Source organism: Peromyscus leucopus, chromosome 15, assembly GCF_004664715.2.
Source record: "Peromyscus leucopus breed LL Stock chromosome 15, UCI_PerLeu_2.1, whole genome shotgun sequence".
Classification (NCBI taxonomy): domain Eukaryota; kingdom Metazoa; phylum Chordata; class Mammalia; order Rodentia; family Cricetidae; genus Peromyscus; species Peromyscus leucopus.
This window is the reverse complement of record NC_051076.1, coordinates 27,143,284-27,169,148: the sequence shown is the minus strand read 5'-3', so window position 1 is coordinate 27,169,148 and position 25,865 is coordinate 27,143,284. Positions and strand designations below refer to the sequence as shown.

The 25,865-nt window shown below is 41.1% G+C and overlaps 1 protein-coding gene across 1 annotated transcript; it reads right to left on the bottom strand.

Moving 5' to 3' along the window:
* Positions 1-256: 256 nt before the first annotated feature.
* On the bottom strand, positions 257-24,624 carry LOC114687759 (intelectin-1a-like). The gene is made up of 7 exons (XM_037211035.1): positions 24,567-24,624; positions 8,592-8,684; positions 7,188-7,435; positions 6,706-6,864; positions 6,274-6,394; positions 5,379-5,482; positions 257-409 (listed from the first exon to the last, which is right to left on the bottom strand). Exons 1-7 carry the CDS (start codon positions 24,622-24,624, stop codon positions 257-259), a joined length of 936 nt encoding a protein of 311 aa, XP_037066930.1.
* Between the last annotated feature and the right edge of the window lie 1,241 nt (positions 24,625-25,865).

Here is a 25,865-nt window from a genome sequence, read left to right as displayed (position 1 = left end):
TGAGGGGCTACCTGAAAGAGTTTTGCTGTATCAGGATTTTCAGCCATGATGTCCCAAGAGAATCAAACAGGGCAGCAGAAACTCTTTTGAAATGTCCCACCCCTGTACCAAAATGATTCACGAAGACACCAAGCCTGCAATGAGCACAATTTATTTTTTCCTGTGTCATTAGCATTCTAGTTATTAGGTAAGTTTTTCTCCATGAATGTGAGTCCACAGACTGGAAGAGAAGTATGGGTCCTACACCACAAAGTTCTCAACGATAGAACAGAAGCACAGCTGCTTCAGTTATTTCCTTGCTACTGCTGGACTTCCTGTGAGTTCCATATCCATCCCAATCAAATGCAGAGAAGTCTCCACACTGCCGAGGGTTATCTTCTGGGAAGAATCCTCCTCCCCCAATGCAGTTCTGGAAAAGAAGAGAGAGGGGAAGAAGCAATGAGAGGTCAGCTGGTGATATGGTTTGGATATGAAGTGTCCTCCCCCAAGGTTTTATGCACTGAAGACCTGGTCCCCAGAGTAGGTAACTTCCAGAGGCAGGACTTTGGGGAAAGCTTGACTATAAGGACCCTGCCTTCATCAGTTGGCTAATCATGGATGTGTTCACAATTTTGAACTGACTATTGGAGCTGTGTAAGGTGGGGTCTGGTTAGAGGAAATAGATCACTCAAAGTGTGAGTGGCATGTTTTGAAGGGTATCTTGTCCTGGCCTTTTCTAGTCTTTCTTGGCTCCTTGCTGCTATGCAGTGAGGCATATTGCTCTGATATGTCTTTTCTGCATGATGTTTATCATGCTCCACTATGGATTTAAAAGCAATAGAGCCAAGTGACCATGCGTTAAAATATCAAATACAATGAAACTACAAAGCCCTTTGTCTTAGTCTGTGTTACTATTCCTGGTTTGAACCTTCCTGACTGTTGTAACCAGATTCTGCCAAAGACCACCAAAAGACCAAATCTAGTGCAAAAAGCAAAGAGTCTTTGTATTATTACAAGTTAACACAGGACTCTCAGCCTGTCTGATGGCAGCAGCAGAGCAGGAGAGACCCCGAGTAGCAATGGGGCATTTTTTCCAAGACAGGGTTTCTCTGTGTAGCTTTGTTAACTGTCCTGAATCTTGCTTTGTAGACCAGGCTAGCCTCGAACTCAGAGAGATCCATCTGGCTCTGCCTCCCTGGTGCTGGGTTTAAAGTTGTGTACCACCCACCGCCCAGCAGGGCTGGGTTTTTAAAGCAAGGGGGTTTGGGGTCTACAGACTACATAGGAACTGACTCAGGATTGATTTATGTGAGTGGCAATCATGTTAGAAACTTTTAATTGGCTAAGGGTTACAGTTATCCATTTTTGGGTAAGCCTGGACAAGTCCCAGGCTTTGTCTTTGAGCTGCTGTGGAGGCTGGCTGGTCTAGCACGTAGTGACTTTTGGGGACTGACTCAGTGGCTCAGGCTTTGTCCTTGACTTAGGCACATATCTCTAAGTTGATGAGGGGTCCCAAACAGTAAACAATTGGCTGAAACTTGAGTGGTCAGAGTACATGCAGAAAGGGAGCTACTGCAAGAATTTTTTTTTTCATGGCCCTCCCAGAAACTGCTTGCTCAAATCTTAGGAAACTGAAATTGAGGCCTGATGTCTGAGAGAAGACTGAGCAGCCTCTTATGGTATCTGCTTGGTCCTGTCAATGACCAAAGCAACTTGGGGAGAAAAGGGTTTTACTTGGCTTATACTTTCACATTACTGTTCATCATTGAAGGAAGTCAGGACAGCAATTCAACAGGGCAGGAAACTAGAGGCAGGAACTGATGCTGAGGTCATGAAGAATGCAGCTTTCTCGCTTGCTCCTCATGGCTTGTCCAGACTGTTTTCTTACAGAACTCAGGAGCCACAGCCTGGGGTGGCACCACTTACAATGGGCTGGGCCCTTCTTCATCAATCAGCAATTAAGAAAATGCTCAACAGGCTTGCCTGCAGCCTGATCTTACACAGGCATTTTCTCAATTGAGGTTTCCTCATCTCAGATGACCATAGCTTGTGTCAGGTTGTCATAAAACTAGCCAGCACATCCTTCTTTCCATATATTATTTCTCTCAGGTATTTATCACAGAGGCAAAAAACTGACTAATACAGCTGATGAATCCAGTGACACCTCAATAGCCAAGTTCAGTGGGCTCTTCATCCCTCATCAGACTCTCGTTGGCAGTATCACTCTATTCGATCCATAAAACCCCCTCCATTGGCTTTAGGGGCATCGCTGTCTCTTCCTACCTTTCCTTCAAGTGCTCTGAGTGTTTGTTCTCAGGTTCCCTGTCTAGACTTTTCCTTCATGAATTCCTTAAGTTCTACTTCCTAGAGGGGACACACTTACAATTCTCTTATATGTTGTATTACATCTTTAGCTTTAGTTATGTATAATTCACTGATGGCTTAAAAATTCCTATCTCTAATCTAGATATTTCTTAAGTTCAAGACTTAATGATTAGGTTGCCATTTAGAATCACTACTCAGGGTCTTTACACTCCACATGACAACAAACAAACAAATAATCAAACAAAATAAAACAAAACAACAACACAGTTACTTACAGCCACATATAACTTAAAAATGGGGATTTACTTGGGGAAGTTCATTGATAAGTTTGCCATTGGGAAAATCATAGGCTATCCTTATACAAGCTAGAATGTCTATGATGTTAGTAAGCAATACAAATCCCCTGAGACTGTCATCATATTCAAAGTCCATTACTGATCAAAGCATGTACATTGGGGCTAGAGAGGTAACTCTGTGGTTAAGAGTACTTGCTGCTCTTGCAGAGGACCAGGTTTGGGTCCCAGAACCTATATGGGGCTCACAACTGTTGTAACTCTAGTTCCAGGGCATAGAATGCCCTCTTCTGGCTCAAAGGCACCAGGAACTCAAGTAATATACAAACATTTGTGCAAGCAAAATACTCATATATATGAAATTAAATAAATACATCTGAAACAAGACAAAATAAAATCCCACTCAAACAAGCTAGTAGCATGGGGGCTGGAGAGATGGCCCCAAGGTTGAGACATCCTACTACTCTATCAAGAGAATCAAAGTCCCAGCATCCATATCAGATCCCAGTACCCAATCAAAAGACTTTAATGTCAATTCCCAGGGATCCAATGTCTCCTTTTTACCTCTGTGATCACTTGAATATACATGTGCACACATATAAATAAAATGAAAAATGTTTTAAAAATCCACCATCATATAACTGTATACCTCTTCTTGATCCCAAACATATTTAGCATCTAGAAATCTTGGCTTACTACTTGATATTCACCTACTCAATGAAAACCATGAAATTATTCAAAATGTTTGTTGTAGAATATTCCTTTACCCTCTGTGAAGATGTGTCACTGTGATTGGTTTAATAAAAAGCTGAATGGCCAATAGCTAGATAGAAGTTATAGGCAAGACTTGTGAACAGAGAGAGATCAGGGAAGAGGAAAGGCAGAGTTAGCTGGGCGGTGGTGGCACATGCCTTTATCCCCAGCACTCGGGAGACAGAGCCATGTAGATCTCTATGAGTTTGAGGCGAGCCTGGGCTACAAAGTGAGTTTCAGGAAAGGCACAAAGCTACACAGAGAAACCCTGTCTCAAAAAATCAAGGAAAAAAAAAGAAAAAGAAAAAGAAAAAGAAAAAGAAAAAGAAAAAGAAAAAGAAAAAGGCAGAGTTACCAGCCAAAGGCTGAAGAAGTAGGATGGGTTAGATGGAGATGAGGTAACAAGTATGTGGAAAAACATACATTAAAAAATATGAGTTAGTTTAATTTACAAGAACTAGTTAGAAACAAGGCTAAGCTAAGGCTGGGCTTTCTTAATTAATAAGTCTCTGTGTCATTATTTGAGAGCTGGTTGGTGTGACTAAAAAAAGACTCATTACAAATGTCTTCTCTTCCCATTCTCTGTATTCAACTATTAATAAATTTAAAATCTTTGGAATTCATTCGTCTCCCCCTGCATCAAATTTCGATCACACTATATCAGGCTCTCATTTGTGCCATAGAAGACATTTCAATATTTATTTCCTTATGATTAGTCTTTTCTCCATTAGAATATGTTACCTCTAGACTATCAGTGTCCTCTTTGGGAAAAAAGAATGCTCACATTTATCTTATTGCCTGTTCAAACATTGCAGGGGGTTCTCATCACTTATATAGTCCAAATATCATTGATGTGATGTAAAAGTTGTTTCCTGATTTAGTCCATGTTAAAATTTTCAAAAGGAGCACTTTCTGTATCTCACACCCATGTTGCATATCAAAATTGAAAACAGCTTTCTACTCGATCAATACCACAGGCTCTTCCCATTTCATTATTTACAACATAGTCCTCCTTGACAGCAAAGTTGCCTCATCTTGGCCAGGTGAAAGACAAGCTAACGACTGAGGAATGAATGGACACTGAGATCTTGATGATGACTTGCCAGGAAGTGATTACCCCTTTTTCAGACTGTTACTTTAGGGAGGTCTGGATCCCAAGAGAACATGTTAATTTTATTCAAGACCAGTTCTTACTATGTAGCTCTGGTTGACCTGGAACTCACTGTGTACACCAGGGTGGCCTGAAACTCACAGAGATCTGCCTGTCTTTACCATCCAAGTGCTGGGATTAAAGATGTGCATCACCATGCTCAGCCAGAATATGTTAAGTTGTTATAGCTTTCACTGTGGCAATAAAAGGACTTCATGCTCAGCCTGCTTTTGGCAAAAAATTATTAAGAAACAAAACAAACCATTATGAGTCTAATGATCTCAGGCTTAGGGGGGACATCAGGTTGCTGCAGTGGAGGTGAGTGCACCTGCCTTGTCAGTTAGTTGATATGCTAACATCCAACAAGAGAAATTCTTTGTGATAGGGAGGTGAATGTCCTGGGTGAGGTCTACCAGATATCCATGATTCTCCTAGTAACCCATTGACACAATGAAAATCTGTACAAGCCATGAAAAGGGATGGAAAGGATATGTTTCATACTAAAAGCTAAATCCCAGGTGGAGAATGTCAATACCTGGTGACTCTCTAACAATCTCAGCCCCCAAAGGCTTGCACAGGACTTCCTGAATACAAGTGTCACCCTAATTCCAGGTAACTGAGTGTTTAATTCTTAAATCTAAGCAAACAGCAACAGTATATCAGAAGTTTGTAATGTTGACTATGGTTTTCAAAGAGACAGGATTTCTGTATCTAGATGGAAGTTCTGATCCCTGAGACCAAGCAAGGTACAGGGAAAAGTCACACTCTCATCCATGTACACACACTAACACGGGATTCTCCCATACTCAATATATACAGATACACACTGGCAACCTCAGTCTTATTCATGGGCCTCTCTGGTCACTACACAGACTCACATGCTCAGTGTTACATCCAGTGACCATTATTCCAGCACACAAGGCGTTGGCTGCTCTCTCATTATTAAACACTCTGAATTGGATGTATCCTGCGGTGAATTCATCTGAAAACAAGAGACAGAAAACAGCATTCAAGAAAAATGCTAGAAATAGTTGTCAGCCCAGAGTTTGGTTCAGGATATACAGTCTAAAATAACAGACACATTGGGGAAGCCACAGCTATTCCTATCCACAGACCCCAAGAGTCAGTCCTTGGAAAAAGGTCCTCATCTGCCAGAGTTTGAATGGAGAAATTTATTATATAGGAAAGTCTCTACTGAATATCTCCAAGGCTTGTCACAGCAACAATCAAGTGCATTCATTTTGGTCCTGTTCATATTTATCTTGCTAATTTTTCTTTTAAAGCCTTCTATCTCAAGCATAAATAAGTAGAACTTTGAATTATACAGCATAGGCTCAGCATTCATGAAGAGTATGTGCCACTTCAATTTATATTAAATAATGTAATAGTCATCCCTTACAAGCAAAATAAAACTCCATTTTTTTCTGTTGTTCAGCCCTGTGCACATGGACCTGGCTTGTTCCTAAGAAACTTCTGACTGATAACAGGGTTGGAAAGAGTAGATTCCCAGACCATGAATCCCTAGAGCAAATGCTGACTCTCTTGTTTATGCTCTGTGATCTCAGGCAAGTTCCTGGACTTTCACTGCTTCAGTTTTCTAAGCTGTAAAATGTGTTAGTAATAGTTTAGAGCCCAAAGGCAAGCAATTGAATAAAGTGAAACAAAACACATTCATAGAAGAGAAGCAGACTGTCATGGATGGTAAATGACAGTTATCATAACTGAATTTATCATATGTCCTGTACAGTGTTCATAGAAGCATCAGAGACTCACCCCGGCCAAAGGGGGAGTAATAAGAGGCTGTCTTCTGAGCATCACCAAAGTCATAGACCACAGGTATTGCTGGGCCATTGTTAGTCCAACACTTCCCAGCTCCATATTTCACTGGGAACATCTACAAGGAACAAAAGAAGTCACTGGGTAAGGATGGCATCATTGGCACTCACAGGAACACTGTCCTGCATGGAGAAGCACAGCAAGTGTCCAGTGACTGAGATTGTTATTAGCCTCACTTTGCCTCCCCCCACCCCCCTCCACCCTGCCCGGCTCTGCCCCTCCTCTCTTCCACATACTGGTATCCCTTGCCTTCGTTGGCTTTTTACACTTTAGAATAAGGGAAATATGCAATACAACCTGCCTAGCCTTAAGCACCTGCCTCTCTCTCTACACCCTGGAAAAGCAGCCTCAGCCAGCAGTCTCCAGTACCTTGTACAGGCCAAACAGATTATGGCCCAGGTGATTCAGGAAGCCACTGAAGGTGCGGTACCTCAGCAGGGATCTCTCCTTCCACTTTTTCAGAGGGCTATTGTTGGGCACATGCCAGATACCCAGGTTCTCAGCCTGGATGTCGAAGTAGCCAGGGTTCTGAAAAGCAACCAACACTGAGCCTAATCAGACCAGATTTCAGTAAGTGAAAGACCCACATGCACAGTCCTCAGCACAGCTGGTATCTCAGGGCTTCACATGGACACCATCCATGCTCTCATACCCCCATATCTAAGGATAACTATCCCAACAACAACAACAAATAACTGAAAAGCCTACTTTGGAGTATGTAGAGATTCAAGATAAGTATTTTTCAGTTGTTCAGCCCTATGTTGAAGGGCAACCTTCCCACCCTCTCCCAGGCATGCTTGAGCTACACTCACATCCTCACGCTTTCCCAAGTGGCCACAGAGTGTACCAACCTTGTAGTCATCACTTGTGGCTCCCTCTACAGACCCAAAGGTGTTGTAGTTGGCCCAGTTGCCATCCCCCTCTGGGTAGTCATTTCTGTTGCCTTGCTGACTGGACCAGCGATCGCCCACTGTGCACTTCCCGCCCATGTTGTTCTCATGCACACTGGCCACCAGGGTCCAGCCACCACCTGCAGTGGTCATGTCACAGAAGGTCTGGTAGATGACACCATTCTCCGTGCGGAGGAAATAGAGGCCATCTGTAGAGAGAACCAGTCCACAGTCCTGTGTGCAGCCTCATTGTCCATCTCTGCTCCAGAGGCAGAATGACTCCAGGAAGTACAACTATGCCTAATGCCTCATATCCTGAGTGTCCTGCCACAGGTGTCCCTGGGAATCTTCCTGAGTGTAGAAAGTCATCCTTCTGTGATTGAGGCAGAACACAGAATTATCCAAACTGTCAGTGATTTATTTCTAAAGTTAAACATAGTATTATAAAGGACTTAGGAACTCTACTTGGTATGTATTCAAAGAACTGAGAATGGAGCTTCAGTTATCTACATTCTTGTTCATTCCAACTCTGGTCACAAAACCTGGATGGCAGAAACAATGCAAGTATTTCTCTTCAGAAAAAGGAATAAGCGATAATCTGTGCTGTTTGTTATGCAAAATATATATTGTGTACATTCCTTTATATCCAACAGGTGAATAAGAATGAAGTGAGCTGCAGAAATGGCTCTGTGGTTAAGACCAAGCACTGCTCTAGCAGAGGACTTGAGTTAGGTTTCCAGCACTCACACTTGTGAGTGTACAAGTGCCTGTCCCTCCAGCTCCAGAGGACTAGATGGTGTCTTCTGGACTCTGTATGTACATACATATATATGTACACATTCTCACACACAGCCATGCATATGTACACAGTAATAATAATAAATCTTTTTAAAATAAATTAACTGTCCTAAATCACATATGAGCCTTGAAGCATGCTAATGAAATAAGGCAGATTACTCATACAAGGTAACAAGAATTGACAGATTCATAGAAGTAGGAAACAGAACAGCAGCTCACAGGGAATACAGGAATTTATTACTTTGTGGTACAGAATTTCTTTTTAAGAAATGAAAACTTTCTGGAGATGGGTAGTATTGGTCCATACCATTGTGAAAGTTGTTCTTGACTGTGTAAACCCTTCAAATTGGTAAGTGGCAATTTTTATCCACTATGTACATTGTATCACATTTTCTATGTCAAAAAGCAAAGCTGTTCCAGAGGCCAAAAGCATGATTTCTTAAGTGGGTTATTTGTTTTGTATTTTTGAGACAGGGTCTTCCCTGGCTGCCTTGGAGCTTTCAATCCTCTGATTTGGGCTCCCAGTGTTAGGATTACTGTGTGCTCTTTAAATGCTTCATCACTCACCTTGTGCTCCAGTGATCTCCTGCTTGATTTCTTTGCAGCTTCTGAACAGAGAGGAAGACACAGGATTTGTCCATCTGTTGGTATCCAGTTTCTCTTTAATTAGAGAAGATGCAGAGTTTCACTCTCATGTGACACCCAGCTTCCCCTTGTTATTCATCCTAAACTCATCCCATGACTTCTCAAAGCCTCACTTGAGAATCAACAAGATTTGTAATTAGAAAGAAAGACAAGAGATTTAAAGGCTTGGAGAACTTTTTGTCCAAGTCCTGAAAAAGGAGAATAAAGTGAAGTCCACCTCTGCAGTAGAAGAAATGCAGGGAGCCTAATGTGCCTGAAGCATGGGTAGTGAGGTTTACAATGCAGAGGCTTGACCAAGAGACCCTGGAAAAAAACGCCTTGCAAAGTAGCATCAACCCTGCAATGTCCTCTGAGGATCTAGAAGAGTAGAAACAAATATTAACTCTGGGGCAGAGCTACTCAGATGTATATATGTCCATGTTTACAAGTCATATATTTTGGGATTGTACTTACGGAGGGAGACCAGCACCCACATCCCCTCCCCTAGGGTACTCTTGAGGAGGGAGAAGTGAGAAATATTTAGATAGAAATATAGGGGGAGAGAGATAGACAGAAACACAGGGTAGCCTCAGAAGGGCCTGGATCAATACCAACTGTCCCCTTCTGTCTCTTCCAAGGGTTTTAAAAGGAATGCCAAGGGGTGGTCCAGAGGGTGCCTGGACTGGTCTACCCTGGTGACCGACCTAGCGAATAACCATAGCTGTCATCATAAAGTCTTTGCCTGATGGAGGCAAATGCAGAGATCCATGGCCAGGCACCAGGCTGAGCTCTGGGAATCCAACTGATGAGAGAGAGGAGGGATTCTGCAGGTGAGGGATGTAGAGATCATGATGGGAGCACTGCAGAAATGACTGGCCACACTAGAGGAAGCCCATGAACTGTGGACTAGTGGCTGTGGAGCCCCCATTGGACTGGGCTTGAACTGTTTGTGGGGCACCCTGGCAGGGGTTCGGGATCTGTCCCTGGTCTATGGGCAGGCTTCGGGAATCCAGTGCCTATGGTGTGACACCTTGTACAGCCTTGATGCAGTGGGAGGGGGCTTGGATTTGCCTAGGCTCAGTGTGCTGGGCTCGGCTGATTCCCCATGGGAGACCCTGATTTGGGGGTTGTGTGGTGGCTTGGAAAGAGGGTGTGGAGGGTGGGAGGAGGAGAAGGTGGGAGCTGTGGATGGTATTTGGAGTGAGTAGAAAATTTCTTAATAAAGAAAAATGAAAAAAAAAAAAAAGGAATGCTAAGGGGTGGAGCAAAAGACCTTACCCCAGCACAGTGAACTGCAGACCACCCCAAATATCTGGTAACCATGCATATTGTCAAGCCATCCCTTAATGAAGGCCTGCTGTGTAAAGCAGGCTCAGATCTCACTAGGAAACCTTTGTGGGCTCCCACACATTCCTCCTCTTAATTTTTTAAAAGGTCTGTCTTAGGTCATTCTCCCTGATTATTACTTCTATTAGGTTGGAAGCCATCCGGAGAGAGTTGCCTGTCTCTGGCTTTCAGCCTCTGGCAGGAGGGGTTACTGAGTTTAACTTAGCTCTTGCTCAGGTTCCTATTGAGCTCACAACCATCCTCAGTGATCTCCATAGTTGCCACACCTCCCAGTATACGAGTGGAGGATGATAAAGATGGAATATCCTTTTTTTTAAAATGGATCTTAAGATGTCTTTTGTAACATGAATCTTAAAAGGCCTTATTAACAAAATCAAACCTGAAGCCAGGTATTTGGGTGAATGACTGAAGATCAGAGAAGCAGAACAAGCCACAGCTTCCTCACCTTGCCAATTCCTCAGCTGATCCTGTTTCCTCAGACTAGAAGCCTCTGAGTCCTCATCCAAATGGATCTTAGCTGAACTGCTGCTCAAGAGCCTAAAGGCTTAGCCAGGTAGTTCCTGGTCCTCATGCCTTATATACCTTTCTGCTTCCTGCCATCTCTTCTGGGATTAAAGGCATGTGTCAAATTGCCTGGCTGTTTCCTGTGTGGCTTTGAACTCACAGAGATCCCAATGGATCTCTGCCTTCAGATTAAAGGTGTACCACCATTTTTTGGCCTCTGTATCTAGTGACTATTCTGTTCTCTGAACCTAGATAAATTTATTAGAGTGCATAATATATTGGGGAACACAATATCACCATAGTCTATAGCAGCCTTATCTGTGCCAAGCCTCCTTTTTATTAAAACAATAAACTCTGGATACAAACCACATCAAATAAATTACACCAAACTTAAAGATTCCCTTAGAGTCAGCAAACTCTAGTTCATTAACATCAACACAATTCTCGTATAAACATGATATATTTATAACTGTCATGACCATTTACTGTAGGTATTTATACCTAACTTGGCTATTGGCTAAGTGTAAATATATGTATTTACACTTCTTACAAAATTACATCACTATTCATATTTACATTTTATAAACTTACATGAAACATTTAGATTTACACTAACATTTACATTTTACATAAAATCACATATAACATATACTTATTTATACTTCTTCTAAGCTTATATTCAAAAGGAAACTCTCTGTAGGGTTACCATTAGCAAATATCTAGAAGAGATTTATTAGCTATTTACCAAGCTTATAGAAGAAATTTCTTAACTAACATCTAGAAGAGATTTCCTAACATTTAGAAGAGATTTCTTAACTGAACTACTATCACTATACATATTTACTCTTTTGACAAGCTTACTTAATTATACTTCTTAGAAACTTACATTCAAGAGGAAACTCTATAGATCTATTTTACAAACATATTCATAAGGAAAATATGTTACAAACTTTATCACATATCTAGAAGAGATTTCTTGGAAGAACTATTTACCAAACTTATATTTAAGAGGAAACTCTATAGAACTATACAGACATCTGGAAAGAATCTCTTAACAGAACTAACTTACACAATCAAGCATCTAGAAGAGATTTCTTAACATTTGGAAGAGATTTCTTAGCTAAATTATTAACAAGACAAGAAGTTCACAAATCATTTCTAAAGTTCAGAGTTTATAGTCAGCTTTGATATTATTCTGAAAGTTTTCCTGACAGTTGAAAACAAGAGCCTAATTCATCAATGGCTCTCCGTCAACCCTGGGATTTAGTGAGTGCTGTCACTATGGAATTGTAACACTTGTTGCTACGGGGCTGTAACACTCTTGGGACAATGCCATTCCCCCAAAGTCACCTTTTCTGCTGAGCTCTCTAGGCCATTCTGGAACTGGTAGAGCTGCTCTCAGTAACAGACAGTTTTTCTTTCTTTCTTTCTTCTTTCTTTCTTTCTTTCTTTCCTTCCTTCCTTCCTTCCTTCCTTCCTTCCTTCTTTCTTTCTTTCTTTCTTTCTTTCTTTCTTTCTTTCTTTCTTTCTTTCTTTCTTTCTTTGTTTCTTTCTTTCTCTTTCTTCCTTCCTTCCTTCCTTCCTTCAACCCTTCCCTTCCTTCCTTCCTTCCTTCCTTCCTTCCTTCCTTCCTTCCTTCCTTTCCTTCCTTCCTTCCTTTCCTTCCTTCCTTCCTTCCTTCCTTCCTTCCTTCCTTCCTTCCTTCCTTCTTTCTTTCTTTCTTTCTTTCTTTCTTTCTTTTTTTTTGAGACAGGGTTTCTCTGTGTAGCTTTGCACCTTTCCTGGAACTCACTTTGGAGACCAGGCTGGCCTCGAACTCACAGAGATCCACCTGGCTCTGGCTCCTGAGTGTTGGGATTAAAGGCATGTGCCACCACCGCCCAGCAACAGACAGTTTCTAACTAGGGGCTGTCCCTTTACCCAAACTTATTACAGATCCCCTGAGTGCTTTACTCAGTTACAGCAGAAGCCTCACCTCAGGGTGAGGGTGAAATTACTATATTGAGCTGCCACAAAGCTCTTAGAAAAAACTCTCTGTGTCACTTTTAGGCACTATCTTTCTCTTAAAGGAGCCTCCATTGATTTGCTGTTGTCAGACAAAAGTGGTGTGGCTCTGAGCTTCATTTCTTTTCAGGTTTTACTAAATAGCAACAAAATCTTTGTCCTCAGCAGTCTGGGGGTCCCCTAAGTCTTCTATTTTCCCCAGACTGCAGGAAGGAACCTTAATATCAGGGACATTGGTTCAGCTGCTTTCACTCCAGTTCCTCTAGAGGAATGTCATTGGAACTGACCTTCCTCTGTTCCACACTCCTCACCAAATGCTCAGGCAGCCATTGAGCTTCATTTTCATCTTGTGAAAAAACACAAACATGTCCTCAACCCCATATTAAAACAGGGTGGAGACCCTTCCATAATCCTGTGCAAGGATCTTTCCATTTCACCTGAGCAAAAATCGCCAACATGTATCCACAGAAGATTGCTCACAGACACCCATATTCAAAAAATTCAGAACAAAAAGAACATGATTCAATGTATTATGTCGAGATTGAGGGTAAATTTCCCTTTTCCTTATTTTTTCAAGTTGTATTTTAAGACTGCCATGAGCTCTTTCCACTATGCCTTGTCCTTGGGGATTATAAGGAATGCCTGTTTTTTGTTCAATTTGCCATTGGATACAAAATTGCTTTAATGCTTTACTACTATATCCAGAACCATTATCAGATTTAATAATTTTTGGTATTCCCATATAGGAAAAACACTTCAAGCAATGCATAATTACATGTTTTGTAGCTTCCCCAGGTGGTATACTGGCCATTAAAAATCCTGAATAAGTGTCTATGGTCCCATGTACAAATTTTAATTTGCCAAATTCCACAATATGAGTGACATCCATTTTCCAGAAATGATTAGGAAGGAGATCTTGAGGGTTTATTCCTAAGTAAGGGACAGGGAAATATTTTGGATATACCCCCCACATTATTTATCTATTTGTCAAGCAACTTCCCTGGTAAGATTGAATTGCTTCCTGAGACTCTTGATATTTTGATGACGAAAAGCATGTAACTGTTGAGCCAGTTCTACTCGGAATAAGGCAACCATCCTTGTTAATTTGTCAGGTATTGTAATACCATCACCTAAAGGGCCAAGAATATTGGAATGAGCTCTAATATGACCCACAAAACATTGTAACTTTCTTTGGTGTCTTAAATTTGTTGGAACAGCATTTTAACTTGACTGTGGCTAGTCCCAATGCATGGAACAATTTTATAACTTAAAGAACTATGTGAATATATTGACTATCATATATAAATTAAATGAGCTGTTCACAAGAAACTGAAAAACCATGATCACTCACCATAATTTCACTATCTGTGCAGAAGCTGGGGTTGCTTGTACTATGTAGCTTTTTCCATTGATAACATAATCAGCCCTTCCATTAGAAGAACCATCAGTAAAACCTAGCACAGCATCTCCTACAGGATCTTTCATTACAATCTTAGGAAATACAAATGAATACATTTGAGCAAATTGTAACAATTGGTCACCTGGAAACTGATTATCAGTGTGACCTAGAACCTGTGAAAAGGCAATTGCCCAAGAATCACTATTTTGGAAAAGCCAATCAGTTTGCTGTTTTGCAAAAGGAACACTAATTACACTTGTTTCTTTAACAAAATAACATCTAGATTCAATTCTGCTTTTCTGTACTAAACAAGCTACCAATTTGTAGTATGGAATTAATGCCTTGGCTGGTGAAACAGAAAGATGCAACCATAAAAGAGAGTTGTTTTGCCATAATACTGCTGTAGGAGTATGTTTAGTGGGTAAAATATATGCATGTTAAGGTAGGGTATAGTTAATGTAATGTACTTGCTGATTTTGAATAGCCTTCTCAACTTGCAAAAAAACTTTTTTCAAATAACTGTCTGGGTGAATTAGGATCACCATCTCCTTTTAAAATACCACTGAAAGGTTTCAAATACTGGTAAACAATTTTAAATAGGGTCATAACCATTGAATGCCCACCAATAACTTTGAAAATCAGTTAAAGTTTTTAACCCATCTTTTCTTACTTCCAATTTTTGAGGCTTTATTTTCTTAGGGTATAATACATGTCCTAGATACTAAAAAGGTCTTTGTACTGTCTCTGGAGCAATAATTAACTCTGGGCAAGTAAGACAGCACTGAAGTTGTCCAAAGGTGTTAAGAAAAATTTCTTCATCTTTATGTGCAAGGAAAAAATCATCCATATAGTGAATAACATAAACCTGCTGAAATTGCTCTCTAACTTTTTTGAAAGCTTGAGCTACAAATTTCGGACACTGTGTTTGGCTATTGACCATTTTCTGGTGCAAAACCTGCCAATGGAACCTTTTTTTCTGGGGGCGGGGGTTGTTGTCTTTCTTTCTTTCTTTCTTTCTTTCTTTCTTTCTTTCTTTCTTTCTTTCTTTCTTTCTTTCTTTCTCTCTTTCTTTCTTCCTTCCTTCCTTCCTTCCTTCCTTCCTTTCTCTCTTTCTTTCTCTCTTAAAGTGTCTTAATTTATTTATTGAACAAATACAAGTGCCAGTGGAATCTTTTCACTGGTTCTTTAAAGTTAACTGAGGGAACACTAAATGCAAATCTTTGACAGTCTTGGAGAGCCAAAGAATGGTATAAAAACCATCCTTCGGGGGGCTGGAGTGATGGCTCAGAGGTTAAGAGCACTGGTTGCTCTTTCAGAGGTCCTGAGTTCAATTCCCAGCAACCACATGGTGGCTCACAACCATCTGTAATGAGATCTGGTGCCCTCTTCTGGCGTGCAGGCATACATGCAAGCAGAACATTGTATACATAATAAATAAATAAATTTAAAAAACAAACAAACAAAAAAACAAACCAACAAACAAAAAAAACCATCCTTCAAATTCAAAATGATTTTATAAGCATTTTCTGATATAGCATTAGGGATAAGCAATCCAGGTTATAAAGCTCCTATTGTGTGGTTGTATGTTCTCATTAATTTTCCTTAAATCCTGTAATAATCTCCTTTTCCCTGACTTATTTTGATCAGAAAAATAGGAGAATTTCAAGGAGAATTAAAAGGTTCAATATGACCACCATCCAACTGTTCCTGTACTAACTGTTGGATGGCTTGTATTTTTTCTTCTGTTAGGGGTCACTGATCTATCCACACAGGCTGGGCGGATTTCTAAGTCACAGGATCTGCATGAAGTACAGGCTGCTCAATGACCCTTCCTAAAAATATTCTGACCGCTCCCTATTAGCTTTACTTTAGGGGGTAAAGATGACCTTTCTATTAACTTTTGGTCAGGAACTTCTTGTTTAGAGATGGGTGCACTGGGACTACATAAATATACTCCCATATGGCTCACAACATCTGGACTCCACGAATTTACAGGCATGTGTGGGACAATGTATGGTCAAAATGTTCCTTCATGACCTGCTTAATCTCACTAGGAGAGTTCATTGCTGCTCTGCTCAGGACACTGAGTTTGACCAACCCCTTGCAAGTGTGTCATAATTTCCATTTTTGGCCACATAGAAAGCCATTGACTAGCAGATATAACAGATAAATCTGCACTTGTATCTAAAAGACCCAAGAAACTTTTCCCATTTATAATTAAAGTGAGTCCTGTACAGTGTGGAACTATGGCTTGTAGCCAATAGGCATCTGATGAACCAAATCAAGCTTCTCTTCCCTTATCTCTTTTGACTGGATTTTTTGTTTGTATCTGAAGAAGTAAAATTAACTGTGCAAGTCTCCAGCCAATCTTTGTTATTGAAATTCCTTTGGGTGAATGAGTCATCACCTTTATTTCTCTCACATAATCAGCATCAATTACTCCAGAAGCAACAAAGATTCCCTGCATGGTGGTACTACTTTTTCCTAGCAACAGCTCTACAGAGCCTTTTGGCAAAGGTCCACAAATGCCTGTAGGGAGGACCTGCATCCCCATTTCAGGGGTCAAAACTGCATAGATGGAAGAGCTGAGATCCAACAAACACTACCCAGGGCTGCTGTATAGAGATCATAGCTATATTTCTTTGATGGAAGATTGACAGCTGCGTTATCCCAAAGGTCTATTTTATTAGGGTCTGGGGCAGGCCCTCCATCCATTTCCATGCAACGGATTCTCCTGGGTATTCATCCTTGATAGACATTTATTAGTCCAATGTCTCCCTCTCTTGTATCTCAGGCATAGCTCATGTTCTCTATTTGCCTTTAAGCTATTTCTCCTGTCAGGACACCTCTTAATATGGTGTCTCATCTTTCCAGAACCAAAACAACTTCCCTGGGTCTGGCAGCTTTCCCTTTTCTGGAATCAGGATGGCTTTGCTGGTACAAAAACCCTTGACTCTTTTTCCTTGTAATGCTGCAGCCATAACTGTCCATTGATTGTACGGTGGCCCTATATCTGAACAAAGTCAGATATAGTCAGAGATGTTTCCTTTCTTTCTAAAAGGGCACATTGCAGCCTGGCATGGTGCATTGGTATTCTCATAAGTGAGATGTTTCACCAGCAAAAGTCCAGATTTTGAATCTCCAATTAACCTGCCTGCTGTTTGCATTCATCTGGAAACAAAATCCTGAAACAATTCATCAGGCCCCTGCCTTATCTTAGACAAATCCTCAGTCAGTCTTCCAGATGATGGAAGCTTATTCCAGGCTCTTTTGGTAGCTGCATTAACCCGAGCATACACTGCCACATCAAAATCTAACTGTGGACTTGTCTCCTGATATGGGCCTTCTCCAGCAAGCATATCAAAAGTGATGGGAATCTGCTGGACCCAATTTATCTTAGCTGTGGTCTGACATTGTTCCACAAACTTGATTATTTTTTCCACAGCAGATATTCTCCACCTGCCAGGCATGTTCTAGCCATTTGTTTCCAATCCCTGGGGGGGGGGGGAGAGAGCGTCCAGAGTAAAACTGTCTAATAATGCTGTTGTAAAAGTAGCATCAGGACATATTGATTACAGGCTGTTTTTAATTCCTTAAGCTGTTTAAAAGGAATTGGAACATGCACTCGAATGATATTACCCTGGCCACCCTGCTGGGATGGCAGGGATCATTTGGAAGCCTTGAATTTCCTCTCATTTGCTAGCAGTCTCCTGAATGCTGGCTTGAAGAGGACACTTAGTGCTAACAAAGAGAGTTCGCATTGCTCCAGGAGATCTTTGTGCTAGGGCAAGTCCAGGCTGCTTTTCCATTCTGATAGATGCCCCGCCCCAGGTGAGTCTAATTCTGCTCCTACAGAGGGAAGATGAGTACCTTTCTGAAAGGGATAGACCTGAAGGGCTTCCATTTTTTGAGTGAGAGAAATTACTAAATTTTTCAAGCCTTTCAATTTCTTCCTTGTCTCATCCCAAGATTTCTGTTCCTTCAACTCAGCTTCATGGTCAAGAGGAAACGGACCTTGTTTGAATGGTGTTGTACAGGTGTTCTCAGGCACTGCTGGTGGAGTAGAGGGTTTTGTCTCTTCTGAGTCTGCCTCAGGGAAGATTCCCTCCTGCTTCTCTGTGCTTAGATCTAAACTATCCTGAATCAATGCCCACAGGCCAAAGGCATCTATAGGAGTCATTTCTGGCCTGTATTCTCCATAAGATTTTTGCATTTCAACCGCAATTCTCTGCATTTAAAGTCCGATAATCAGAAAACCAAGGATACAGTTCCTCTACAGAACTCCAGGAACCTCTGTACTTGTAGTTCCACCTTACCCCTCTGTTTTTTAATCTTTCTACTGAAGAGCAAAAATCAGTATCCCTCTTGAGTATCTCCCCCTCCCATGTAAAGGTATCTGCTGATCTATAAGTGAACCCAGAGCTGACCAGAGATTGAATTTACATGATATATCCTGGACTCAGCAAAAGAGGATATGGGGAATAATGGACTCAACTGATCAGAGATTGAACTCATGGGAAAATAGGACTGGAACAATAAATCTGAATGTATATATTTTGGGCTCAGCAAAAACAGGATATAGGAAGTAAAAAAATGTATGTCTCTGTAGATACCCTGCATCCTTTTAGCCATTAGTAACTTCATGCGTATAGTTCAGCTAGTAACTTCAGAGAAGTACCTCAGCCCAACCCTCTCGTCCAGTGATATGTAACCCACTGCATGTTAACTTTTCCTGTATAACCCCCTTGTAATAAGTTCTCAGTTTTTCCTCATTCACTCCCTGTAACGGAGGAAGTCTCTGCCTGGGCTTGACTTGAATGAAGAAATCTTTTGTTTTTGCATGGGAAGTTGGCTCCTTGGTGGTCTGGTTGGGGGTCTCGCGGCACAGGCAAAACACTACAAGTGACTCTTTGAAGATTTGCTTACTATTTTTGTGCTTCATTTTAACTCTAAGGAAATTCTACTCTTACTCAAATTTTTTTTGTGACACTGTATTCCTATATTCTATCTTCCTTAATTTTCATAGATAGAAGTTAAGAGAGAGAGAAAGAAAAAAACCTAGAGAGAGAGAAATATATGCTGCAGCCTCACTAGGGCATCTTCCAGCCCCTTTCACTCCCCCAAATAGATTACCTCCACCTTAATTTCCATAATCAGACATGCCCTAATTCTCCTTAGTGCCCTCTGACTCCCCTTTTGAAGGTCCCTTTTGAAGGGCACCATTTGAGGGAGACCAGCTCCCATTTTTTTCCCCCAGAGTACTCTTGGGGAGGGAGAAGTGAGAAATATTTAGATAGAAATATAGAGGGAGAGAGACAGAGAGAAACCCAGGACAGCCTCTGGAGGACCTTGATCAAAACCCACCAGCCCCTTCTGTCTCTTCTAAAGGACTCCTTTAAAAGACTGCCAAAGGGTGGAGCAAATGACCTCCCCCACAGCACAGCCAAATGCAGACCATCCCAAACACCTGGTAACAACACAGGTGGTCAAGCCATCCCCTAATGCAGCCCTGCTGGGTAAAGCAAGCTCAGATCTCACTAGGAAACCTTTGTGGGCTCTCACAAATTACTGTGACTGAGCTTCAGTTCCCTAGTGCTTAATACCAAGCCTACAAAGATTTTCATGTGGAGATCAAGTAAGATGGCATTTAGAGACTTTTTCCTTAAAAATACTCAATAAGTAGTGAAGAGGTACTATACATTTTAAAATACTGTTGAGTTCTTGTAGAGAGCAGAATTGAAGACAACAGTCTCTGGGCACAAACCAGACCATTCCCTTGGCACTGAAACTCTAAGGTCAAGGTCTTAAGTATAAGGGGCGATTAGGATAGGACACATTTCTTGCAGAAGGTCCCCTAGAGCTACACACAAGTACAGAGTCTGGACCAGGACATACCTCAACAATCTCGTTGCCACAGGCCAATTCCTTCAAGAGCCAATCAGCACCCAGCCTACATCTCTTTGGGGGATGGCATAGGTTGTATTTACATGTCCAGGAATATATGTGTGTATATATGTATATATATGTATATATATACACATACACATACATATATGCATATATACATATATATGTGTGTCTGTGTGTCTGTATTTACATATATATATTTGTTTAATTGTGGAGATATATATATATATATGATTGAACAAAAAGAGACCTTTATTTTTGTAGAGAGTGGCGAGGGGGTTAATTTGAAAAGGCTACTGTAGCAGGAATCTTAAAAGTACTTATTAATAAAATCAAACTTGAGGCGAGTTATTGGGGTCCATGCTGGTAGATCAGAGAGACAGAACAAGCCACAGCTATCTCACCTCGCCGGATCCTCAGCTGGTCTTGTCTCCTCAGACTGGAGGCCTCTGAGTCCTCATCCGGAATGGGTCTCAGCTGAATTACTGCTCAAAAGCCTGAATGCTTAACCAGCCAAAATCTGAACCAGCCAAATGCTTAAACAGCCAAATGCCTCTAGTTTCTGGTCCTCACGCCTTATATATCTTCCTGCTTTCTACCACCACTCCCTGGGATTAAAGGCTGGCTTTCTGGGATTAAAGGCGTGTGTCACCATGCTTGGCTATTTCCAATGTGGCCTTGAACTCATAGAGATCCAGAGGGATTTCTATCTCTGGAATGCTAGGATTAAAGGTGTGAGTGCCACCATTTTCTAGCCTTTGTATTTAGTGGCTGTCTGTTCTCTAACCCCAGATAAATTTATTAGAGTACACAATATTTTGGGGAACACAATACCATCACATTTCCTCTCTTTTTGTCTAAAATTTAAAAAGCTTATAACTAATACAAGAAAAACTATCTTCAATAAGTATATGCAATATACAGTCAAGATTACATTAACAGTGTCTAGTCCATTAACATTTGACAGATTCAGATAAAAACTCCATTATATATATTAACAATATCCAGTCCAGTAACATCTGATAAACTCAGACCAAAAAATTTTCATTACTTAACTTATTTAAAACAAGTAGTTCCTTTTTAAAAGTGGATTCCATAATCTCCCTTTTTATCTTATATCCATATTCTTTTTTTTTCTTTTCATAATACATTCAGTAGTCTACCTTTTGTCATTTTTATATCTTCCCCTTTTTCTTCAGTGTAGATTCAGTGATCTACCTATTTATCCTATTATTTCTTTATCTTTTTTCTCAGAGTAGATTCGATGATCTATCTCATATCTATATTCTCTTTTTCTTTTTGCTTTCTAGGGGTGAAGATATCTTTAGGGAATCTTGAAAAGAAAATTTTGGGGTTAATCATCAAGTCCTGTATCATTTGTCCAGTCTCTGCATAATAGGAAAGTTCAGGGCTTGTTTCAAGTCCTTGCTCAAGTAGTCTGTCAGGCTGAATCATCTCAGCTAGTCATCTCGAAATTGTCCTGACCAGTTTGTAGTCCAAAGTCGATTTTTCCGTGGTGTTAATCAGCCTAGGCTTTATCTTAGTCCATTTGAAGATTTCAAAGTTGCTGTTAGGTGTGGTCATGGTTCCATGCAGACTTTTTTTTTTTTTTTTTTTTTTTGTGCCTCCTCTGTGGTTTGGAGCAATCACAGTCTGATAAATGTCTGTCTCTCGAAACCATGAACATTCTTCCCTAGTACAGGAAATCTTCACAGCATTTCTCCCCACCATTTGTCTTGCCAAACTTTTCCAAACTGACCTTTGCCGATGCTTTCTTGTAACACGATGGTCCTGGCAATTCTTCTCTGAACCAGCAGCAGTAAACCCTTCGTCCCAGGTAGCAGCATCACCACAGTCACCAACACGATGAGAAGGAGCTGGCAACGTGGAGCAGTAGCCACTGCTTCCATGGTCCCACCACTGTTTGTGGCTCAGTCCAGGCCAAAGCTTCTCCCAAGCCTCCTAGGCCGGCCTCAAACTCAGGATCCTACTGCCTCTGTCTCCTTCAGCAAATCCTACCGGCTGGGGCTCACAAGGCCACAGGCAAACAGCTTTTTCATGAATTCATAACACGAACGTTGGGCGCCAGATGTAGCATGAATCTTAAAAGTTCTTACTAATAAAATCAAACTTGAGGCGAGTTATTGGGGTCCATGCTGGTAGATCAGAGAGACAGAACAAGCCACAGCTATCTCACCTCGCCGGATCCTCAGCTGGTCTTGTCTCCTCAGACTGGAGGCCTCTGAGTCCTCATCCGGAATGGGTCTCAGCTGAATTACTGTTCAAAAGCCTGAATGCTTAACCAGCCAAAATCTGAACCAGCCAAATGCTTAAACAGCCAAATGCCTCTAGTTTCTGGTCCTCACGCCTTATATATCTTCCTGCTTTCTACCACCACTCCCTGGGATTAAAGGCTGGCTTTCTGGGATTAAAGGCGTGTGTCACCATGCTTGGTTATTTCCAATGTGGCCTTGAACTCACAGAGATCCAGAGGGATTTCTATCTCTGGAATGCTAGGATTAAAGGTGTGAGTGCCACCATTTTCTAGCCTTTGTATTTAGTGGCTGTCTGTTCTCTGACCCCAGATAAATTTATTAGAGTACACAATATTTTGGGGAACACAATACCACCACATTTCCTCTCTTTTTGTCTAAAATTTAAAAAGCTTATAACTAATACAAGAAAAACTATCTTCAATAAGTATATGCAATATACAGTCAAGATTACATTAACAGTGTCTAGTCCATTAACATTTGACAGATTCAGATAAAAACTCCATTATATATATTAACAATATCCAGTCCAGTAACATCTGATAAACTCAGACCAAAAAATTTTCATTACTTAACTTATTTAAAACAAGTAGTTCCTTTTTAAAAGTGGATTCCATAATCTCCCTTTTTATCTTATATCCATATTCTTTTTTTTTCTTTTCATAATACATTCAGTAGTCTACCTTTTGTCATTTTTATATCTTCCCCTTTTTCTTCAGTGTAGATTCAGTGATCTACCTATTTATCCTATTATTTCTTTATCTTTTTTCTCAGAGTAGATTCGATGATCTATCTCATATCTATATTCTCTTTTTCTTTTTGCTTTCTAGGGGTGAAGATATCTTTAGGGAATCTTGAAAAGAAAATTTTGGGGTTAATCATCAAGTCCTGTATCATTTGTCCAGTCTCTGCATAATAGGAAAGTTCAGGGCTTGTTTCAAGTCCTTGCTCAAGTAGTCTGTCAGGCTGAATCATCTCAGCTAGTCATCTCGAAATTGTCCTGACCAGTTTGTAGTCCAAAGTCGATTTTTCCGTGGTGTTAATCAGCCTAGGCTTTATCTTAGTCCATTTGAAGATTTCAAAGTTGCTGTTAGGTGTGGTCATGGTTCCATGCAGACTTTTTTTTTTTTTTTTGTGCCTCCTCTGTGGTTTGGAGCAATCACAGTCTGATAAATGTCTGTCTCTCGAAACCATGAACATTCTTCCCTAGTACAGGAAATCTTCACAGCATTTCTCCCCACCATTTGTCTTGCCAAACTTTTCCAAACTGACCTTTGCCGATGCTTTCTTGTAACACGATGGTCCTGGCAATTCTTCTCTGAACCAGCAGCAGTAAACCCTTCGTCCCAGGTAGCAGCATCACCACAGTCACCAACATGATGAGAAGGAGCTGGCAACGTGGAGCAGTAGCCACTGCTTCCATGGTCCCACCACTGTTTGTGGCTCAGTCCAGGCCAAAGCTTCTCCCAAGCCTCCTAGGCCGGCCTCAAACTCAGGATCCTACTGCCTCTGTCTCCTTCAGCAAATCCTACCGGCTGGGGCTCACAAGGCCACAGGCAAACAGCTTTTTCATGAATTCATAACACGAACGTTGGGCGCCAGATGTAGCATGAATCTTAAAAGTTCTTACTAATAAAATCAAACTTGAGGCGAGTTATTGGGGTCCATGCTGGTAGATCAGAGAGACAGAACAAGCCACAGCTATCTCACCTCGCCGGATCCTCAGCTGGTCTTGTCTCCTCAGACTGGAGGCCTCTGAGTCCTCATCCGGAATGGGTCTCAGCTGAATTACTGCTCAAAAGCCTGAATGCTTAACCAGCCAAAATCTGAACCAGCCAAATGCTTAAACAGCCAAATGCCTCTAGTTTCTGGTCCTCACGCCTTATATATCTTCCTGCTTTCTACCACCACCCCCTGGGATTAAAGGCTGGCTTTCTGGGATTAAAGGCGTGTGTCACCATGCTTGGCTATTTCCAATGTGGCCTTGAACTCATAGAGATCCAGAGGGATTTCTATCTCTGGAATGCTAGGATTAAAGGTGTGAGTGCCACCATTTTCTAGCCTTTGTATTTAGTGGCTGTCTGTTCTCTAACCCCAGATAAATTTATTAGAGTACACAATATTTTGGGGAACACAATACCACCACAGGCTACAAAGAGGAAAAGGAATGGGAAAAGAATAAAATTGTATTTAGTTTCAAGATTTTTAAAAAGGCATGATGGGTCAAGCTGTGGCATCCCACGTCTTTAATCCCAGCACTCAGGAGGCAGAGGCAGGCAGATCTCTGAGTCTGATGTCTGCCTGGTTTATAGACTGAGTTCCAGGACAGCCAGGGCTACAGAGAAAATCCCTGTGTCAAGAAACAAAAACAAACAACCACAACAAAAGTGTGATCTCTGTTCCTCAGAGATCCACATCCTGGAAGCAGCCGAGTCTAGTGCTGATTGCCTTAAAAGCTAGAGGTGACCTGGTAGCGAGACTCACCAGCACTGCAACTTCTGGTGGCCAGGATGATAAACAGCAGGAAGCCGAGTTGGGTCATGGTCATCTAGAGAAAAGCAAGATGAAGGTCAGTCTCTATCCAGAACACCTTTTCCCCTTATCCCTGTCTCAGCCCCTATCTAGTCCTTCCTTTCTTTTAAACTCCTCACTTCTCTGGGCTAAAGCAGTCCTGAGCCAGAGTCCACTTTCCTAATTTCATCCACAGCAACTACCTTCCCTTCCATACCTGTCCAGAAATGAAGAGTTGTCAGCTGAGTGGAGAGGATCCCCCTTCTCTCTGCAGAGTTTCTAGTGTAGTCCTGGTGAAGCTCTTATCTTTTTATGGGAAGAGCCTGGTGGGAATAGCCCAGACTTTGCCATGCTCCCCCTTTTCTGGCAGGATGCCACAAGAGAGGCAGCTTTCATTTATTGCGGGGAAAGTTATTTTTACGGTGTTGACTCATGGGGTTCAAAGGCTCAAAAAGATAAATATTAAATGTCATATCCTAGCACTATCACCAGGTTTGGGAATTCATTGATCTGTGTATATTTAAAAAGGAAATAAATGAGGTGACTTGCAACCTTTGACATCCATTTGGACATTTTAGTTTGTGTCTTTCTTGCAAGGTAATACTTAAAATCCCCAAATATTCATAGTTATTCCCATTTCATAGGAGAGAAAAACTTTCTTTTGGGTGGGACACAATGTATAACAGAGTACATTTCTTGTAGCCCAGGTTCTCCTCAAACTCACTGTTCAGGTGAAGATGTCATTGAACTCCCGACTCTCTTCCTCCCACTTCCCAAGTGCTGGGATTATAGGCAGACACCATCAAACTTGACTATAAAAAAGAAAAGTTTAACAACAAAATAGTAAGTAATTAATCATTTAAGAATAAATACATATCTTTAGTCTGCATAAATTGAATTCCATACAACCTTCACTATTTTGTATTTGATTTTCTCAGAGTTATCACAAACTAGTGAAATTTCACAATAGACTGCATTTTCGATTCAATCTCTTTAAATCCCCTCTGAAGATGCTCTGAACTTCCTCCATCCCCACCTTTTGTCTTTCTCCAGTTCTCAGACACCACTTAGGGCTATAATTGAATGAATTGCCTTTTCCTCAGCGATGAAACATCCTCAATACAAAGCTTTATTATAATACTAACAACATTGCAATCCTTTGGGAGTGAGCTTTTGGTTAAGCTTATATTTTATATCTTTTTATGTTCAGAGGACTGATATATACAATATAACTCAGGTAGGTTGATAGACTAGAACAAAACAGATGTATGT